Source organism: Hyaena hyaena, unplaced genomic scaffold (assembly GCF_003009895.1).
Source record: "Hyaena hyaena isolate Hyena2069 unplaced genomic scaffold, ASM300989v1 scaffold_579, whole genome shotgun sequence".
Taxonomy (NCBI): domain Eukaryota; kingdom Metazoa; phylum Chordata; class Mammalia; order Carnivora; family Hyaenidae; genus Hyaena; species Hyaena hyaena.
Genome location: NW_024081207.1, coordinates 1,130,382 through 1,152,409, shown reverse-complemented (window position 1 = coordinate 1,152,409; position 22,028 = coordinate 1,130,382). Strand labels below are relative to the sequence as shown.

The 22,028-nt window shown below is 41.4% G+C and overlaps 1 protein-coding gene across 1 annotated transcript in view; it reads right to left on the bottom strand.

Annotated features, from left to right (window-relative positions):
- Positions 1-1,057: 1,057 nt before the first annotated feature.
- DTD1 (D-aminoacyl-tRNA deacylase 1) overlaps positions 1,058-22,028 on the bottom strand; it is a 198,458-nt gene continuing 177,487 nt past the window's right edge. The window contains exons 5-6 of the mRNA XM_039256480.1: positions 16,624-16,795; positions 1,058-1,659 (exon numbers count right to left, since the gene is read on the bottom strand). Of these exons, the coding sequence (XP_039112411.1) occupies positions 16,643-16,795 (153 nt within the window). The 3' untranslated portion in view covers positions 1,058-1,659; positions 16,624-16,642. The remainder of the gene's footprint in view (positions 1,660-16,623; positions 16,796-22,028) is intronic.

The following is a 22,028-nucleotide window of genomic DNA, read 5'->3' as shown; positions in this document are numbered from 1 at the left end:
ATTGGTGGTGATTAAATGTTGTGGCTGAGAAACGTCTGACAAATGTGTTCAGCAAGTCCATGACCCTAAGCCAAGTTTACAAAACTGTAGTTTGGAGGAACTTTAAAGTGAATTTTAATTCACTCTGTAAAAGCCTATGTAGATAATTCAAACAGGAGAGCTTCTTGGACCTCACTGCCCATCCATCTGGGGAAGCTAACCAGGGATCTGCATCTGGAATGTAATGATTTCAATTCACAGTTTATTGCTATCATGGATTATCCCAGACCATCTGTATCGGTTCAGAGAAAGGCAGTCTGGCAAACCCCTTTCCAACTCCATATCCCTGTACTTGAATGTACATTAAAGGTGTAATTTGAGCTTTCTTTTCCTCACATTTTCTAACTATGTTTTTATTTGAAGTAGGCAACTGGGCCAGATTAGACAGACTCAGAGTTACTATAAAGGTCACAGACAGAGTTTCAGCATTACAAAAATGCCAAATAAAGATGTCTCCTTTACAGTTAGGCAAGAAGTATTTCAAAATAGGATAACTCTGTATAAGCATTAAACTATTACAGATGTCATATAAATATGTATTCCATATAATAATATATATGTAACCACTAATATCATATACTGTCTAAAAATGACCAGTACAGCTCTGCCACTAACAGTGAAATTAGCTGAGAAACTCTTTTGCAGAACATGGTCCCTTCTTTACAGAACTGTGAGGATACTGGTTGGATACATGGACAACCCGTTCAGCTCCTGGAAAAGAGGCATCTGTGTGGTCCAACGTGCTGAGGCCTTTCTCTACCTCCCAAAGCTGGATACGTGAGAGATGGCAGCCACACTTGGTCTCAGTCATTTGGCTATTCTGAAATCGGATTCCCTTCCCATATTGGAGTAAAATGTCATCAACTACAAACTGCCACTGATAGGCTCTCACCATGGAATCAGAGGCCTGTGTGGGCCACTCAGGGAACGCCTCTGACAAGAGGGTTATTTAAAAATAATACGCACAGAGTGGGGTCAGACACATTGTATTTCTATGGATAAAACCATTAAGCAGAAACACAGCAGGATTTGTTTAATAATAAAGTGGTTTGTTGAGGTTTGCAATTTTATTATTTCTTTTTAGAAAAACAAGAAAATTTACAAGATGCAAAGGTCTTACACAATACATTATCACTGATGTTTGTTCTCTGTATACCTTAACACGGGCCCTGGCTTAGGCGGTGTTGGGAAGAGCATGGACAGCATGAATGCAGTTGAGACCCATCATGGATACGCAGAAATACACCACAGTGTGAAAGGAGGACTCGGTGACAAATGATGCTTGGCCAGCCTGTTCCAAAAGCAAGCCAAGAAATCCCAGGAATCAGCGAAGTCCATCTGTGGGGGAAGCACAGGTGTCTGCCCTGCTGCCATCTGCATGGGGTGTATTCCCCTGCACTGCCTGCACCTGCTTCTCCATTAGACTGCAGCAACAACAAAACATGGTAACGTTCCTTTGGTGGTGGTGTTTGTTTCACTCGGTTTTGTCTTTGCAGGGCTACTCAAATAATTTATTTCTGTCTTCCTTTCCATGTTTCAGTTCCAAATCCTTAAAGCAGTGTAGGTACTTCGCATCTTCCATGAATTTTTCAGGATCCAGTTCCGCCCAATGATAATGCACTAAAAAGAACAAAGATAAGACCCATTACAGGAAAAGGTACCAAAATTTCCCTTCAAATCCTATTTTAGAAATATGACCAAGCATAAAAAAAACAAACAAACAGCTGAAGACACCTCTTTCCGTCTATACAATGACAAGAGCATAACACTTTCACTTTACTATGAAAAATCTGCCATGTTGTCATGTATAAATCCAAACATCTTCTCACCAAAGTCTCCATTTATTAGATCCTCATTCTTAGAGCTCAGGACACTCAATATCTGGGAATTAATTCACTTCTAAATGGCCTCTGAATCGAAGAGAAATCACAAGGCAAATTAGAAAATATGTTAACATGAATGTGAATGAAAATGCATATCACAATCTGTGATATTCCCTAAGGCAGTAGTTAGAGGGAAATTCATAGCATTCAATGGCTACTTTATTATTTTTTTTTTACAAATAGTTTGTCAAGTTGGTTTCCATATAACACTCAGTGCTCATCCCCACAAGTGCCCTCCTCCATGCTCATCTCCCCCCTCCCCACCACACCCATCAGTCCTCATTTTGTTCTCAGTATTCAAGAGTCTCTCATGGTTTGCCTCTCTCCCTTTTCCCCACTATTTCCCCCCTTCTTCTCCCCCTTGGTCCTCCGTTAAGTTCCTCCTAATCCTCCTATACGTGCAAACATATGGTATTTGTCTTTCTCTGCCTGACTTATTTCGCTCAGCATAACACCCTCAAGGTCCATCCATGTTGCTACACATGGCCAGATTTCATTCTTTCTCATTGCCATGTAGTATTCCATTGTATAGATAAACCACATCTTCTTGATCCATTCGTCTGTTGATGGACATTTAGGCTCTTTCCATGTTTTGGCTATTGTTGAGAGTGCTGCTATGAACATTGGGGTACATGTGCTCCTATGCATCAGCCCTCCTGTATCCCTTGGGTAAATTCCTAGCAGTGCTATTTCTGGGTCATAGGGGAGTTCTATTGTTAACTTTTTGAGGAACCTCCACACTGTTTTCCAGAGGGGCTGCACCAGCTTACATTCCCACCAACAGTGTAGGAGGGTGCCCATTTCTCCACATCCTTGCCAGCATCTAGAGTTCTCTGGTTTGCTCATTTTAGCCATCTCACACCAGTCAGAGTGGCTAAAATGAGCAAATCAATGGCTACTTTAGAAAAGAAGATGTCACATCAATAATCTGAGTTTCCACCTTAAGAAACTAAAAGAAGTAAAGCAGAGTAAATGCAAGGCAAGCAGAGGGAGAAGAGTAAAGACTAGAATAGAAACTAATGAAACTTCAAGCAAAAATAGAAACTAATGAAACTTCAAGCAAAAACAAACAATACACAGAAAGATCAATAAACCTTTTTGCCAGACTTACCAAGAAAAAGGCATAAATTATGAATATCAGGAATCAAAGAGGCAACATCAGTGCATGTTTTATAGATATTAAAAGGATAAAAAAGGATATATCACAGAATAATTCCCACAAATTAGACAACACAGATGAAATGGACAAATTCCTTGAAAAAAGACACAAAACCTTACGTCCAAATCCTTTTAATAATGAGGGAGGCAGTGGGGAACCTAAATAAAGCATAGGGACAGGGAATAAACTAAACACTTGCTTTTGGAATATTTTTAATGCTGCTCAAGGGATGATGGTCGACTTCAGTATAAAATCTCCAAGTGTCTCAACTTCCCTTCTGTAATTGAGGCTACAACAAAAACCAGCTGGTCTTGCCAAGATCTGTGAAACAGACAACTGTCAACCCAGAGTTTAACTAAACCCCAAACTTAACACAGCAGTTTCTATCCCCTCATATCTAAATTCTAATTGGATGAACTTCAGTAAAAGCAAAAGATTCTAGTAATAGTGGGTTGTACAGTGATACCACATCTATGAATATGCTTCTGGGTGCACTCAGCACAGGTCACATTCTTAACAAAGGGCTGCATTATGAGCAGATGCCTCAATAGAATTAACAGCCTTCCTGCACCCAGCTTGACATGGAGGCCCATGGGCCCACACCAGAAAGGCTAATTATAACTGCAGCTGTGTTCTTCAGTTCTATCTGGACCCATACGAGGAACTGAAATTTCCCCCAAGGCCTATCCTCATGCTCTAAAACCCACCGGTCACAGTGTTGCACTAATTCCTAAGAGATCTCAAAGACCACAAGGGGATAGGGATTATACAACGTAATTCCTGGGGACCATATTTAGTTCTATTTTTAAGTCGATTACTAGAAAAGTAATCCATTTGCTCCTATATTTTAATCAAGATATTAACCCAAACACAGGTGCCTGGGGTGTATTAAAGCCTCTTTCCTCATCTGCAATACTAATAACTGAAATCCTGAAACTGGGTCTCACATTGACCTTTGGAGAACTTCTTCTTGGTGCAGATTAAACCTTTGTTTTTGAACTTAAAAAGAACTTTGGGACACTGCTTTAATATATTATTCTTTTACATTTACTTCAAATAAATATCCTAGATGTTTTAAACCTTAGAGATAATTTATGCTTCTAATGTTTGATGTGCAGATGGAAATAAGGTTTAGATAATGATAATGTTCACAATATTCCATTAGATGATGAAAGCTGTGACATTATAGATACAGCTTTATCTATCTGTAACTATGTAAAATTAGAGAAAGAGCTATAGAATGATCTGATTAGAGAAAATGTTATAAAAGCATTATGTTAATAATGGTTATCTTTGATGAGATGGCAGGTGACTTTTATTTTCTTTGAGCATTCTGGTATTTAAAAAATTTTGCTATGATGAGTGAGCATTAATTCTGTAACACAAAATGGCTTTCAAAAGAAATTTTATGAGAAAGACAATTTAGAAATTCCAATTCCCTACCAGAGAATCATAGAACTAGAAGAGATCCTGAGAGGTTTCATGCCAGGGCTTCTCAGAGTTTACAGTAAACCACTTAGGCCTAGGGACTTTATTAAGCACTTAACCTGAAGGATTTGAAGTAAGAATTCCTTCAAGAATTAACTGTTCTAATACTGGAATACCTGACAGGCACACCTATCATAATATCAACATTAATATTATGAGTGATGAGTTCCCAAACTGCATGCAAGAGCCTTCTGGCCCAGCAGGAGACACTGTTCCACCTGAAAGACACTGCCCCCGCCCCCTGCCATGATACATGGATTGGTCAAATTGATGCCAATTTTACTTCCAATCTCACTTTTAACAAATGTTCCTTCTCATTTTCTCAAACATATCCATGGAAAAACCTAGAGGCCAGGTTGCTGGCTGTCAAGTGGGAGTGGCTGGAGATCATAACACTCACACAGCTAGAATATTGAAAGGGGAGGTGGGGGAGGGGCTATCTGTGAGGACCACCTGCCAGATCAGAAGCACTAAGTGGAAGTCATGTGCAAGCTGACAAACACACGATCCTGCACAAGACGCTGTCAAAATTTAGAAACTCGGGAAGAAGGGTAATGTGTCTCACTATGAGAACTGTTGAGAGAATGGCATCTACTTCCAAGTGCGTTTTCCTGATGCCCCTGTGAGTCAGTCAGGTGAGCTATCGCAGGGCAGACATGACCTGCAGGCTGGAGACACCTGACAGGCAGTAGTAAGCACCTGAGATAAGAGCACCACAGATGCACAGCCTTGTGGAAAGAAGCTTCTGGAATGGTTCTCTTTTATTGCCTGCAAACATCGGGGGCAGTGGGGAATAATCCAGCACCAGAAGCAAGGAATTCCTCTACAGCCTGTTCGAGTCTCTCAAAGATGCTGATTTCCAGCTGATCACTTCTGGCTGTAAGCCATTCGAGCAACCACAGATGTAAGTACTTGAGTTAAGATACACAGACCACAGACCTGCTCTCCAAACCACTGTCAAAAGAACCCAGACTTTATATATTTATTTCAGGCCACAGCTAGGAATCTAATCTGAATTCACTTACCTAGAAAAGAAAGGCTGTTCTATGTGAAAACATGGGTCGCTGAGAAGTCCACTTTATCAGAGAAGGATTCACTTTGCCCTAGCATTTGTAGAGATTCCAGTGAGCCCTCCACTGAACTGTCAAGGTGAAGACTCTCTGCCTTTACTCTAGGACTGATGCTCCTGACCTGGTGCTGCCAATAGGGGGCCAGTGGTTTGATTTCCTGATTAAGGCAGGAAAACTTGGTGTGGTATACTAAAGAAAGAAACTCCTGACAACAATTAGTTTTTATTTGGGGCTTAACTTCTACCTTATTTCTCACATATATTTGTACATATTTAATCATGCCAGTCTTACAGAACTGATGATGGTTCAGAATTTTCACTTGTCCAACTGAACTTTCTGCAGTGACAGACTTGTTCTACCTCCGCACCATCCAAAACAGCAACCACTAGCCAGATGTGGCTAATGGGCAATGAAAATGCAGCTACTGTGACTAAGGAAATGAGCTTTAAATTTTGCTTAATTTTAATTAATTTAAGCTTAAATATCCACAGAGATAGTACCTACTGTATTAGATGGCATACTTCTACGTTATCTGTAAGCTTAGCTCAACACTTCAGCAAAAGGCAGAATCACTAATTGTGGCCAGCTTCTTGCCAATTTATTTCCTAATAAATGGAAGTAAGGTGGAAGCTAGGTATGTAGAAACTCCAACTCTACTGCTGGTAAAGTAACATAATCAGTGAGGAAGCAGTTTAGCCTCATGTACAGCAGCGGCCAGAACAACACTAAGGTTTGGGAACAGTAACCTCTTCCCGGTTAGAAGAAAGAGAATGGGGCAGAAAATAATCTTTGAAGAAATACTGCTTAAATTTTCCCAAATGTATTGAAAGACAAACACTTACCAGTTCAAGAAGCTCAGAAAACTCAAAGCAGTCATCAGACTGAGACTCACATGTGATACAGATGTTGGAATTATCAAAGGAAAATAACTATGATTAACATGTTAAGGGCTCTAATGGGCAAAGTAGACAATACACAAGAACAGATGGATAATACAGCTGAAAGATGGATATGCTAGAAATAAAAAACACCATAACAGAGAAGAATGCCTTTGATGGGCTCATCAGTAGACTGGACATAGCCAAAGGAAGAATCAGTAGGCTTGAAAATAGGTCAATATAAACTTCCAAACTACTGAGATGCAAAGAGAGAAAAGAATAGAATTGGAAAAGGGGGCACATGAGTGCCTCAGTGGGGTAAGCATCTGACTCTTGGTTTTGGTTCATGGGGTTAAGCCCCATGTCAGGATAGCATGGAGCCTGCTTAGGATTCTCTCTCCCTCTTTCTCTGCCCCTCTCCTGCTCAATTGTGTACACACGTACACTCTCTCAATATAAATAAATTAAAAAAAAAAGAATGGAGGAAAAAGGGAATTGACCATCCTGGACATGGGACAATTACAAAAGGTATAATATACACATAATTGGAAACTCAGGAAGAGAGAGAGAACAAAGTATTTGAAGTAATAATGGCCAACAATGTTCCAAACTGCAAAACAAAACAAAACAAAACAAAACAAAACAAGAGAAAACCCTGAAATAAGCTGCAAGGAAGGGTGTCAGGGGAGGGAGGAAGTAGAGACACTGTTAGAAGCATGTGATAACACATGATACATGTGAAGCCATACAGGTCATTTGAAGGTGGCCTTAGGTTAGTTAAAAATGTGTACTACAAATTTTAGGGCAACCACTAAAAAAATGTTTAAGTTAAAAAAAAAAAGCACGTCAGAGGCACAGTTTTATACATGAAACACCACCACATGTTGACACAGGGAAGCAAAACGAAAACCATGGAAATGAAAGAGATTCTACCTTCTACAGGGGGAAAGCACAGTGAAAACACAACTATCCTTTAACACACGCACATACAACCTGCTCTAGCTCTAGCTCATTAGGAAGAAATGTGCTCAGCCAGATACGTCTTATTATTCAGACAAAGGTCAAGTTGAAAATGCAAAAAGATGGCAGTTTCCAAAACACTTTCCTTGCTAGGTTTCAAGTGTGTTGACATTTGAGGACAGAAATGTGGGGTGCTACTCAGGAGCACGCTCCTCTCACACCCTAATGACAGCAGCCAAGTAAATATGCAAATGAGGCAATACTTGACCTTGCAGTCAAAGGCAGAGAGCACATGGCCCGATTGAGAGACTGCCATAGCTAGCACAGGGGGAAATGGGAGGTGCAGCCTCACTTAAGAAACCTTAAGCCCTTGCAGCAAGGTGAGTGAGCCTGAAGGAATGAGGCAGGGGACAAAACGAGAGGTGCATGTTAGCACTTCCACATTCATTTGATAAAATAAGAACCATCTGCAATGTGACAGAGAAATGTCAACACCCTGGGAGTATCCTCTGAAGGTTTCTGACTCATTTTCAAAGAAAAACATGCCCAAGCTCACGCAGTTTCTCACTCCATTTCCTTTTGCCTTTTCTCTCTCTCTCATGCCTTAGAAACTCCAAGCTGCTCCCTTAGGTCCTGTGAGGCTCCCTAGGGCTCTTTCTGTTTGTAAAGAAAAGCAAATGAAAACTGCAGCTCCCCTCATTGAGGCAGGGGTGAGACTGCTGTTTTTCTGTGGAGCAGGGTCAATGCCAAGGTCACCTTCTGTCACTCCTTAATTCAGCTCTTACAGATATCTGAATATTTGGTGGTGATTTTGGGGGTTTCCTGGAATGATAAATTTCAGCAGATGGGACAACAAAAGCCCACGGGCAACAAAAAACCCAAATACATAATTGGAGAATCATCTGTCATTTACTCCTGGCCCCCTTCAGGGTCTTCAAATCTGAGAACATCTACATAATCCCAAAAAGGTGTGTGTGTGTCGGGGGGTGCCCCAGCTCCTCCTTGGTCCTTGGCTGGCTATGGCAGAGGTTTCTGAGAGGATTCCTCACGTCTATCCATGCCTGGATGTCAGCACCAGCCACCCAGCCTCTGCTGTCATCTCTGGTTTGAATTCCAACTGGACATCCACCTTAAACTGCCAATAAACAACTGGTTTTCCTCATGGCCTCAGTCAAAAACCCAGACAGTGCTACAGTGCTAAATATGCTAAACAGGCAAAGAAAACGTGGCTTCTGTATTTTCATGAGCCCATCCAAATATCCTCATGAGCCTCCATCCACTGAGCAGCAGCAGGGGAAATCCTGAACGCACAGTAATTCTCTCCCCTGGGTGTGAGAACAGCTGAGCCCCCAAGTGGCCTCTGTGCATCGGTGGCTGGTGTGGTTCAGCACCTGGTGCTGAGTCCTGGGACACATTGCTGAGCAGCACCTGATGGCTCAGGGGCCAGAGCTCTCACTAGCACTACAGACCCCTCACGCCTCGCCCTGGGAGCCACACGGAGATCATGGTTGAGACCTGCAAGGACCCAGTGCTATGAAGAACTGAGGTCATGACACTCCTGGACATACTGGGCTCTCGGCCTCTGAGACAGGCTCACCTCACCCCTTCCACCAGGACCTATGGTCAGCCCAACGAACCCCCAAAAACCTCTCTTCTATACCCCTCACAGGGCAGGTGAGACCCTCTACTAACTCCTGCTGCATCGTGATGCCTAACCATGTCTTGCCCCTTCTACTCAGGTGCAGCAGCCTCGTAGAGACCTACAGCCATTCTACACAGCAGTCTCCTTCCAGAATTCCCACCAGGGACCAGAGCACAGGACTGCAGGCCTCCAGCTTTCCTATCAACCTAAACACCACCCCAAGGACTCTAGCCTGTGGCCAGAACACCAAGTGTGGCCTTGGGCTTCTCCTCCATCTGTCCCTCTTCTCTCTCCCACTGTGTCTGCTGAACTGAAGCTCTCCTTCACCTTCCCTCCTGCCAGACAGGGCCCCTCTACATCATTCCCCTGCACTCACCTTCTCCCAACTCCTCCCTAGGGCCATGATGATGACACAGCTGCAGTGAATTTGATTTAAAGGGGAAAGGAAAACACATCTACTCTTCTCAAAACACTGTGCCTTTGAGTTTGCTTCCCCCACTACTGTGTCCCCTCTCTGGTTAGTTCTTTTTGACCCTTGAACAACATGGAGGTTAGAGACACCAACTTCCACACAGGTGAAAGTCCATATAACTTTGATTCCCCAAAACTTAACTACTAATAGCATACTGCTGACCATAGCCTTACTGATGACATAAACAACACATTTTCCTTATGTTATACATATTATAAGCTGTATTCTTACAGTGAAGAAAAAAAAAGACAATGTTATTTTAAAAATAATGAAGAAGAAATACACTTACAATCCTGTACTGAACTGATTAGCACTAGAAGTTTTCATCTGTTAACAAGACAAATTGTCTGTCAGTACCTACGGCATCATTCTACATGATACAAAACACAAAACACTTTATACATATTACTGATACTAGACATCAAAAAAAGATAATGTGAAAAAGAAATTCATATTCATTTACAAGTATGATGATTCATGTATTGATAATGAAGAAGTAGCAATAGGATTGCTTTACAGTAGCCTAGCTTATATGCTAATGAATGAATGGTTATGAAATTTTTCTAGCATACAGTTTTACAGTCATATTCATAATACAGTGCTGTAAAGACTTTACCACTGTAATGATAGGCCAATATGCAGTTTCTCCAATTATAAGAGAGGCATACTGTACAGTAATTCTTTTAAAGCAAAGTTGCAAAACAAGGGAACAAACACATTTTCAATTTTATATCAACTATCACTCCCTTTATGCCTCTGTAAGGACAGGTTCTCCACTTCACATGGGTCTTGCACATGATGTTCTACATGATGAATATGAAGACGATGAAGATGATGACACAAAATGTCTCAAACAGTTAATAGGTTTTCACACAAGGACACACACATACACAACCCATAAGTTTATTAACTGTATGGATGGCATGATGACGATTTCCTATTCATTAAGCGGAAGTGGATCATCATAAAGGTTTCCATCCTTGCCGTCTTCACACTGAGTAGGCAGAGGAGGAAGGAGGGGCTGGCCTTGCTGCCCCAGAGGTGGAAGAGCAGAGGAAGTGGAGAGGTGGAAGGAGAGGCAAGTGAGACAAGCATACTTGCTGTAACTTTATGGAAATAACAAACATTGTAATTTCTGTCAGATTTTTTTTTTGCTTTTTCTTTCCTATGTTTTCAAATGTTTCTATATGACACTAATCCTTCTTCCACCTTTGCTTTAGTTTCAGTGTCCAATCATAAAAGAACTCAAAACTCATGAATATCTAGAACCCTTGTGCCAGACTAATAATTTGTTTTATGGCACTGCTGCTTCTATGTCTTCTTCCTCATCACCTGACACTGGTTTAGAAGGACTCACCTCCCTTAAATCATCATCTTTTAATTCTTCTGTGGTGTCCACTAGTTCTTGAATTTCTCCAAGATCCATATTATGAAACCTTTCACCCCCACAACTCACCTTTTTAAAAACCACATCCACAGTCTATTTCATGATTTTCTTGATTAGGTTTGTTCTAAATCCTGTGAAGTCATGCACAATATCTGGACAGAGTTTTCTCCAGCAGGAATTTATTGTTTTGGGCTTGATAGCTTTCACAGCATTTTCCAGAATAACAATGCCATCTTCAATGGAGTAATCCTTCCAGGCCTGGTTGATGTTCTTTCTATTGAAGTTCTCTTCCAGAGCACTAACAATGCTTCCCATAGAGTCCCGTGTGTGATGAGTCCTCGAGATCCTCATGACTCCCTGATCTACAGCCTAAACTAGAGACCACGTGTTTGGAGGCCACAGACCACTTTGACACCTTCAGTGTCGGTGTCCAATCAACTACCAGTTCTGGGTGGCCAAGGGCATTGTCCAATATCAAAAATCTTTAAAGGCAGCCCCTTCCTGGCAAGGAACTCCCGCAGTTCAGGAACAAAGCATCAATGGAACCAATCCAGAAAAAGAGTTTTCATTATCTAGGCCTTCTTGCTATACAACCAAAAAGATAGCAGCTGGGGTGTGTTTATTCCCCTTCAAGGCTTGGGGAGTTAGCAACTTTATAGATAAGGGCAGTCCTGATCATAAACCCAACTGCATTTACACAAAACAGCAGCTAGCTTCTCCCTTCTTGTCTTAAATCCTGATGCTTGCTTATCTTCATTACTAGTAAATGTCCTTTGGGACATTTTCTTCAAGAATAGGGTACTTTTGTCTGCATTAAAAACCTGTTCAGACAGCTAACCTTTCTCTTTAATGATCTTGTCAATGGCATCTGGGAACTCCTCTGCTGCCTCTTGGTCAGCAGATGCTGCTTCTCCTATTTCCTCGATATTTGTAAAGTCAAACCTTTTTCTAAAATTATCAAACCATCCTTTGCTGGCATTAAATTCCCCAGCTTTAGATCTTTCTCTTTGCTTTTGCTTTAAGTTGTCACGTAACGATCTCACTTTTTCTCGAATCATCTTGAGTCTGTAAGTATGCCTTTTTTTTTTTTTTTTTTTAGGTTTATTTCTTTCTTTTTTGAGAGCGGGGGGAGGGGTAAAGAGAGAACACCAAGCAGGCTCCATGCTATTAGTGCAGAGCCCAATGTAGGGTTGGAAACTCATGAACCGTGAGATCATGACCTGAGCCAAGTCGAATGTTTAACAGACTTGAGTCACCTAGGTGCCCTGGTATGCCTTTCTTATAGCAATCCTGCACCAACATAAAGGCTGCATTACCAATATGAGATAAAAGGATATTTCATAAAAAGTGCAGGGTTTTCATGCCTGCTGGCATTGCTAAAGCAATGGCTTCACAAAAAAAAATTTTTTTTAGACAATGTTCCTGATACTGGATTCATTTATCTTGAGACAGTGAGCACTGCAGCTTCAGACCTAAATCTATGAGACAGATTAAGCAATTCAACTTCTTCTTGTGGTGGTATGACTTCTCTCTGCTTCCTGGGAGCACTTCCAGCATCACTGGTGGCACTCTGGATGGGTCCCATGGTGTTGTTCAAGCTTTAGGGTATTGTACTAGACACGATGAAAAGTCCGCAAGAACCACGAGATATCACTTTTTACTACAATACACAACTTACGGCAGAGACAAGCTGCTCATGCAAAGATGATGAGCATCACACGACATTTTAAGTGGATACTCACAACACATGAGCTCATGGCAACAGCAACAGGAGGTGGCTAGGAAATTATTATAGTATATAACATATACCATAGCTAACTTATGCAGTTATGACTTCATACTGCATTTTCACACTTGTTTGCATTTCTCTCCACTGCCCACATAAGTGTTCGTGTGTATAAATTTTAACTTTTTATAATAGATTTATGTATATTTTATGGTGGTAACTGATAAAATAAACTGGTACTTACATAGATTTTATGCATTCATGACATGCCCAATCTTTTCTTAATTTCTTTATATTTCTACAGCTATGTGGTTTGTCTGCAAGCTTTTTCAAATTGTTGTAAATCTCCAAAAATTTTTCCAATATAGTTATTGAAAAAAAAAAAAACATGTATGGGGGACCCACACATTTCAAACCCATGTTGTTCAAGAGTCAACTGTAGGATGATTTACCCCAAGTTCTATACTACCCAATCAGTAATACCTTGAGAATGAATATGGTTACAGTTTTTAACTTTTCCATCAATTTTAGAAAAGCAAAAATAGATACCTACCAGTCTATAAGAAATTTCACCTCTTAAACTTTGGGAGATGTTGGAAAGAAATGTCTACTTTCACCTCTTCCCCTTTTTTTCTGTGTCCTGTTTTCTACTGGCAGCATGTCCCCTAGCATGTTCTGTGACACTGTTACTGTCTCTTCCTCTCTGCATGAGGTGTTCAGGTGTTTTTCTTGCCCACAGACATGGCAAAATCACTCCCAAGTTGCCCACTAGGCACAGGAAACTAATGTCCAGGATACCCTTCTACTGGGATTATTCTGAGGCCAAAATCGAACTCAAATAGAAAGTTATGTTTTGCACTGTTATAAAAAGTAGAATTCAACAACATCCCTCAATAAATAAAACAAAGATTTGAAGTATTGAACAGACTCAGTTACATCAAAAATCAAGACAAAAATTTATAAAATACATTAGCAGGTTGATAATATAATCAAGAAAGGATGCAACTAAGTGGCATAAGAATTTTTTAAAGCCATTTTGAAAATACAAGGAAGGTCCAAGGCATGTTTGAGTGTGTGTGTGTATGTCTGTGTGTGTGCACATGTGCACACACATTTAGGTTGATAAGCTGTGTTTGGTTAGTGGGAGAGGAGTGATTATTTATTGCTTTTCTATTCCTTGAGTTCATCGTGGAAGTCTGAAAATTCAATTTTTAAAAATTTACTGTAAGCTATTATTTATAATCTTAAAACTAAAGGGAAAAGACATGGTGCTGCATCAGAGCAGGGCCATGAGAATAAAAAGCCATGCAGGCTGGGCAGCTGCCCTCAGTTCAAGGAGAAGAAATAGAAAATACTGCGTCTGGATTTTGCTTCTGAACCAAGAAACCACCCACTATAATGAATGTCATCCCCTGGCCATCAGATTAGCCAGTCCTTCATCTGGGGGGAAGGAGTGGGTGCTGGGGTGCTCTCTCCAACACAATTGCCAGGGGGCAGGGGAGTCGCCACAGACACACAGGGTGAGTCCCTTTCAACTTGCCCCTTCTACCCCAGCCTGCTAGGACTATCACCAGGCATTATGGCTTTACCTGCCTGACTTTCACAGTATCACTGGTGAAAGGAATGAGTTTTACTCTTTTAGTTAATAAAGAAAAACCAAGAAAGCAAAGTTTACCTAACACTGTCTCAGAGAAATTGGCAGGATGGAAATAACTCAAGTGTGACTCTGTGTTACCGCTGGACCCACTTAATGAGCATAATTGTAAAAGTAACTTAAGGAGCCACCCTGTGCACTATCTGTGTGGTGCAATTCACCCCTCAGAAATTTAGGGTAAGTCAGAAGCACTAGCAATATCTGTGATGGAGAAACTGACTGCTGATATGAGCAAATCATCACAGAGGTTTTAAGGGGGTGGGAATGAAAGTTTTATATGATATAAATGCCACACAAAATGTTACTCATGTGTATTCATGAATATTTAACATTATTTAGACACCATATAGCAAGCTTCAGAAGACTCTTCCTAACTCACACCAACTGTATTGTGTCAGTTCTTGAATAAAAGCCCAAGTCTTTAGGTCAGACAAAGAAAAGGGGGAGCTTGTGACTGTGACACATGAGGCAGAGTGTGAAAAAACTTCCCTCTGATTCTTGCTTTACTTTCCCATGAGTGTGAGAAAAATCAGCCAAGACAAGTGACCACGGCTCTGTTGCTCCCATAGTTACTTGTAAGGAAACAGTGATTAGGGGAAAAGTCAAGGGGACATTACAGGATTTATTATCCAGTGTCCCCCTCCCCTTAAAACTATCAGTAAATAGGGGCACCTGGGTGGCTCAGTCAGTTGAGCGCTCAACTTCAGCTCAGGTCATGATCTCACAGTTCATGAGTTCAAACCCTGCATTAAGCTCTGTGCTGACAGATCAGAGCCTGGGGCCTGCTTTGGATTCTCTGTCTCCCTCTCTGTCCCTCCCCTGTTCATGACTTCTCTCTCAAAATTAAACAAACATTTTTTGAAAAATCTTTAAGAAAAAAAACTATCAGTGGATCAACAACACAACCTTTCTGAGCTCTCTGTTCTGTTCCTTTGGTCTGTTTACATTCGCAAGCCAGTTCCACAGCACCCAATTATCACTACGGACTGTATAACATAGCTCAAGTGTCTGGTAGTGTGCATCCTAAAGGTAATTTCACAAATGGACTTCCTTTCAGAAGGAAAGAGAGGGTAGAAAACCATTTTATGAATGTTCTCCTCTCTCACCACTCAGCATCTCAAGGATGAACCCGCATGCTGATGTGGTTTGAACCACAGACTATGTATAAACTGAGGGCTATGAAATGTATGGCCAGACCTTGCTCCTCTCTTGATTTCTGCTATGACCTCCTAACTGGCCTGATGGTTCCAGCCTCACTCCTCACGGCGGCTGGAGTGATCTCCTTAAATTTTGCACCTGATTATGTCACTTGTATCTTCAAACCTTCAGAGGCTCCCTGCCACCTCAGGATGAAATCCAAATTTCCCAATTGCACACCAGGCCCTTATGACCCAGAACTTTCCTACTTGTCTGATTTTACAGAAGCTCCCTGGACACTTCCCACCTCTACTCGCACACAGTGTTTTAGCCATTATTCTCCACCTCTGTTCCCAAACTCTCTGCGTTCTTCCCACACCCAACAGTGTTTACCTCTGCTCTTCTCTTGGCGGAGGCAGCTCCCACCTCGCCCCTTGTCTGCCCATTTCCACATATCCTCCCCTTCGTGGAGCTTCACTCATCCCCCCAACCCCCACAACAAACCACGCTACAATTATTTCTTTGCTTCTCCCTGAACTTGTGAACTCTGGCAAGTATGAGGCTTTAGATAACATGCTCACTGGGGGGAACAAACTTGAGCAAAGGGTCAGCTGACAGCCAGGTCAAGGTTTAGACGCCTCTGACATTCAGGAAGGGAGGTGGACTACTACTACTACAGTGAGCTAAGAGGCACTCTGGGTACGGAGGTGACAAGGCGCTGTGCCAGGCAGAGCGAACTGAAGGATGGAGGAACATGGGGTGGGCAGCTATAGGTGACTGTGGTCCCTGCTGGAGCTGCCGAGAGCAGCAGCGGAGAGGAGGGTGCAAGGCAGCAGCAGTTTGGGTAAGGCTCTGGGTCCAGATCACACATCTGCAAGCACTGTGCAAATGCTCACAATAGCGGCAGTTGTTGGCTGACAAAGGCAAGTGAGGAAGTAGAACAACCCCAGGCCCACGGGTCCCCATCTGCACCTCAACTTTTCCATCCAGGAAGGCGGCAGATTTGAGGAAGCTACGAATGAATGTCCATAAAGTGAATTCTGCCTCAAAAGCCATTCTGTTCTCAATTTGTTACCATTTGCCCAAAATGTAAGAAGATGGAGTTATGTGGGAAGTGGAGGCTCTTACCTGAGTTCCATCGCTAAGTCTATGGCTCCCGCTCAGAAGACACGTCGCCCTCTGCCCCGCTGCTGGCACTGCGGTCTTCTTTTCGGGGGGCGTTTCTTTCTTTGCTTGATTCAGAAGGCCCCTTGGCTCTGGTCTTTTCTTTCCTCTGCTGCTGTTTTTCAAGCTTTGACAGCTGATTATAAAAAGTAAAAAGACTTGTTTTACAAACGTAAACATGTGCCTGTATATCCAAACACCTATTACTTCCCATGTAGCAACCACTGGAAGCGCTTCTGTCTGATATGCCGATGTGCTACAGTGGTTCAGATGTGCCAAATGGCCAGCAACACATTTGTCAGGCACCTGAATTGTTGACATAGATTAGTCATGTGTGTGATCTCTCCGACTTTCCCCACCCATAACTCATCTTGCCGTGTGCTATTTGAAAACGGTCAGCTAACAGGCTTCTCTGACAGGCTGAGAAGAGCCCTATAAATAAAAGTCTTTTATCTGGGGTGTTTTTTTTTTTTCCCTGATGTTTCTACAGCTTTTTCTAAGCATGCTGTCTTCCCACTTACTGTTTTTTAAAGACTGATCAAAACACTCCACTATTTGCTGAAGATAACAGAGATGGCTCTGGATAAAGCACATTAAGCACATTTAGATATCATTTCAATTCGCAGTTTATTCTTTGAGACTGAACTTATCCACAGCCAAAACCCCAAGTGTTCCTAGTAGGCCACGTGGCAGCTACATAGGGACGCTGGCCATAGGAAGCCCTCTCAGACTTCCTTCAGGCCGGCTGGGGGACATGCCTCTGGCATCTGACTCCAGAGGAACCGGGGTCCACTTCTCCACTGGATATGTCTCCAACTTGTTCAAGGAAACCACAGACTAGACAGTCGAAAGAAACTTAGATCATCTGACACTCAGAGCAATAGCAAGGCCACTCTCAGAAAGGCCTGCTGAGAAACTTGTCAGAGCACATTGGCCAAGTTTGAGCCCACAGGATTTTCTTAGAACAAAAAAGCCATCTGTAACAAAGCCCAAGAGACAGCAACACCCAGTTTCATCTGTCTCCCAGACTAAGACTGCAAACATTTTATAGTTCACATGGAAAGACGGAAACTTAATTAAGGGCTGGCTTCTCCCTGCCGATCCGTGTCCCACATCCAAACACACAAAGAAAACTCACTATAAGCAACCTGCCATATCATCTCTTGATTATAGACAGACTTTGAGCAGAACCTTTAGATCAATCAACAATCAGCTGCTCTCAATTTGGTCTAGAAAACCACATTTATTAATGGTTGAGTTATCTTTTCTACTCCCCATTTACCTGAAAAGCTCTGGTAAACAACGAGGTTGGTTAATAAGCTAAGTAGATTTTGTGAATGAAGACATCACTTCACCTCTAACCCATCAACTCTCCTCCCAGATAACTCCTCTGGATAAATTCTCATTCCTGTGGACAGGAAAGGCTCACAGAAATGAACAATACACTACTGTTTGTGTCAGCAAAAATCCAGAAACAACCTAAATGTCAACTGACAGAAGGATACATAAGTGTAATGTGGTATATACTCAAATAAAGCAATAACATAAAGCAGATACAAAGCAGATCCCTACATATCAAAAGGGATAAGTCCTTAAAACCATGTTATGCAAACCAAATTAAGTTTCAAAGGCTATATCCAGCAGGATTCCATTTACACAAAACAACACTATATATTGCTAATGGGCTTATGCAGATATGGTATGAACTAGGTGAATACAAACCAAATTCAGTACAATAGTTAACTACGGGAAGACAGAGGGGAGAATGGGAGAACAGTGCAATGAATACACAGGGTTCCCACCATAACTGCCAACTTTTACTGTTATAAACACACAACCAGATATGGAACAGGGCAGCTGGCCAGTGCTAGTATGTGAACTGCTTGCTACTGTCACTTAGACCATTACACCAGTAAAATGCTTGCACTAGAATGTAAAACAACACATAGCTTCCTTCAACAACAAAGTCTTGCTGTCAAAATATGAGCTACTGAACTGTGTACTTGGTGGCATTTTTCTCTGTACTATTCTATCACAGATAAGGGAGGAATTTCCTGCATCTTAGGTGACAGCTTTCCATGCCTATTCCTCTTTTGGTATTAAATACTCCTTTTCTTTATGAAATGATGAAGATAGTAGATGGGGGTCCTTCTATCTTGCTTTTTTTTGGCAAAATGATCTTGGATTGTACAATGTGAATATACTTACCATTATCTAACTGTATATTTAAAAATGGCTAGGATGTAAACTACCCCAAAAACCAAGAGCACACTTGACACACTCTAAGTTAGCAAATTTGATGGTAAATTATATTTTAAAAATATAAAAAAATAAATAAATAAAATCCTTAAATAGAAAAAAATAGTTAGGATGGTAAATTTTATGTGTATTTTATGACAATTAAAAAACATTTTATTGTGCTATATATAATTGACATATAATATTATAGGAGTTTCAGGTATACACATAATGATTTGATTTGTATATATTGCAAACTGATCACCACAATGAGTCTAAGAGCCATCACCCAAAAAATTTTGTTAGTGATCTTAGAAAACATAGAGTTGGCACTCCATGCTGGACCCCTCCCAAATTTTTTAAATTTTTTTATATTCCTAGTTCATGAAATCCAAACATCTGGAAATCACTGTTCTGCAGTGAACTGTGATAAGTTGCCTTCTGCTGCCAGCAGCTTACATTTACATCAGTGTCTGTGTATGTGTTTACGTATGTATGTATAATAAATATATATATCTATAGACAGATCATACATGTACACATAGAAAATCATGAACATGTTCCAAGTTAGACACAAGAAAGCATGATTTTTATTTTAAAAAGAGACTCTTTCCATTCTGTGTCCCCTCTTTAGAGGTACAGATAGAGAAAATGTGACCATCACCCGTGACTTAACTAGGCCAAGCCTCCCCCCACTGCTAAGATTCAATCTCATGCAAAGGTCTGTTTGTCCAAACCTGTTCTTCACTTTCTACTCTCAAATGCTGGTGAGAAATCAGACTCCAGGAGAGGGATGGGGAATCATTCCCAATTAAAGCAGGTTTCTCCAAGGCTCCTTGGGTACTTGCAGTGCCTATCTGAGGCTGCACTGGCTCAGAGGTGCCATCAAAAGAGTGTGAGACTAACCAACTTGACAATAAAGTATTTGTAAAAAAAAAAAAAAAAAAAAAAAAAAAAAAAAAAAAAAAAAAAAAAAAAAAAAAAAAAAAAAAAAAAAAAAGAGTGTGAGACTGTGGAAACTTCGGTTTGACCTCTCACCCCAACCCGGATGTCCTTTCCCACCACGATCACGCTTGCAAGTCATGTGTGATAATTTTTGAAGTAACAGGCATAGCCCGAGTTTCTATAAAGGATGTGATGCTGATTCTCTTACATGATTTATCTTAATAGAACCCCAACCACATATGGTTCCTTGCCTCAAAATTCTCTGTGAGAACATTGTGAACTAACCTAATAAATTTAAGCCTTTTCTCAGAAAACTTGGAATCCAAGGCAGACAAGGCTTGGAATTTGCATCTCAGGGCAAGAAAGCAGTTAGATTTTTTTTTTAAGAAAACAAATGAGAAAGGAAGAAAAAGAAGCAGAAAAGAAATTGGTAATGCATATGGAATTACGTAGAATGTCAACAGCTTTCAAATTCATAGGGAGATGCATGTCAAAGAGAATGTAAACCACTAAAGGCCCTGTGAACACATGACCTACAAACACTGAAATGGAGTACTTTTGGGTTTTTGTTTGTTTGCTTGTTTTCTAATTAACTGATGAGGATGTCCATAATGCATAGGAAACACTGTCCAAACCACACAGGCCATAATGTTATGGAGAGAAATCTAACCTTCCCCTGGGCACAAAGACACTGCCAGGGGCCAGATAACCATCCTATGGCCAACCTGTACCTCTCATGGTAGATCTTGGAAAGTTGGGGGCGGGGGCGAAGTAGCAGGGATGGGAATATCTAGATCCCAAACTCCCCAACTCATGATTCAATCCACTGAGAAAATAAAGGATTTTCTTTGTAGTTAAGATGTCCTTGCTCAAACTGCATGATGTAAGAATAAACTAGCTGAGGGTGTTATATGGAAACCAATTTGACAATAAACTATTTGTAAAAAAAAAAAGAATAAACTAGTTGAATATGGATTCTACTATAGGGCTTGCAAACCTACATAACCTGAAGGATCAGGCAGGTAGCAAAATGAGGGAAGTAACAAAGCACAAGACAACAGGGCACAGTGGAGACTGCAGCCACACTGGAGAGGACAAGTCCCTCCTAAGGACATTCACATTTCTTTTTAAACATGTGGACACATGTGATGTCAATGGGACAGATATGAGCCACCAGTTATGAGGTTAGGAACCTCCACTTGGCACTTCGACCTGTGTGATCCCATTTGCTCTGAACAATGCAGTAACAGTTGTATTATCATCAATGTCCCACAGAGAAACCACTATCTGGGTCTGCCTCTTGGTTTTCTGCTCAGGTCATGGTCTTGTAGTTCACAGGATCATTGGGCTCTGTACTGGCAGCACAGAGCCTGCTTGGGGTTCTCTCTCTCCCAATCTTTCTGCTTCTCCCCACAGAAGCTTATCTCTCTGTCTCTTTCTCTCTTTCACTCAAAATAAATAAACTTAAAAAAGAAAAGAAACCACTGTCAGCTGCCAGTACCACAGGTACAGTTGTCTTCCCAGCTTCTTCCTCCCTCCCTGCTGATCCCAGCAACTTGTTACTTCAGAAGTGACAATCTCTGACCCTGCTATCACATGGGCATAGTGATGGAGATCACAGCCAACAGGACCTGAGGGGGCTACAGGGGGCTACAGAGAAAGGTTTATCATCCAGCCTTGTTCCCAGCTTTTAATGTTGAGTTGCTGTGTTTGAGCTTTCTGACTTCAACCATTGACACAGAAATGTACAGGCAAAATCTGCAGCAGCTTGTTGCTAGACCTGCATTTGGACTAGTTTCCCTTTAATTTGGCACAGAGGGGGCCTTGAGGTCCCTGTGTATTTTCTAGCAATGAAGACAAGGGCAAGGAAGGATCATATGCTACAGGCAGAGTGCCAACAATTGTCAGCACCCCAGCTTTCTCTGCTTTAAAATGGGGATTATAATATTACCCTTCATACATATCAAGTGCTTAGGATACTGGCTTGTCATGAGTGGACATCACCAACCACATACCTGGTGGACAGTCAGCCCCAGGAAGCCAGGGAGCCTGCTTGGTTTGCCTCTGTGTCCCTCAAACCTAGAATAGGGTAGGACTTGTGGCCAGTGCTCAATATATGTCTTTTTTTTCCCCTAAGTTTATTTATTTATTTTGAGAGAGAAAAGCACAAGCGGGGGGGGGGGGGG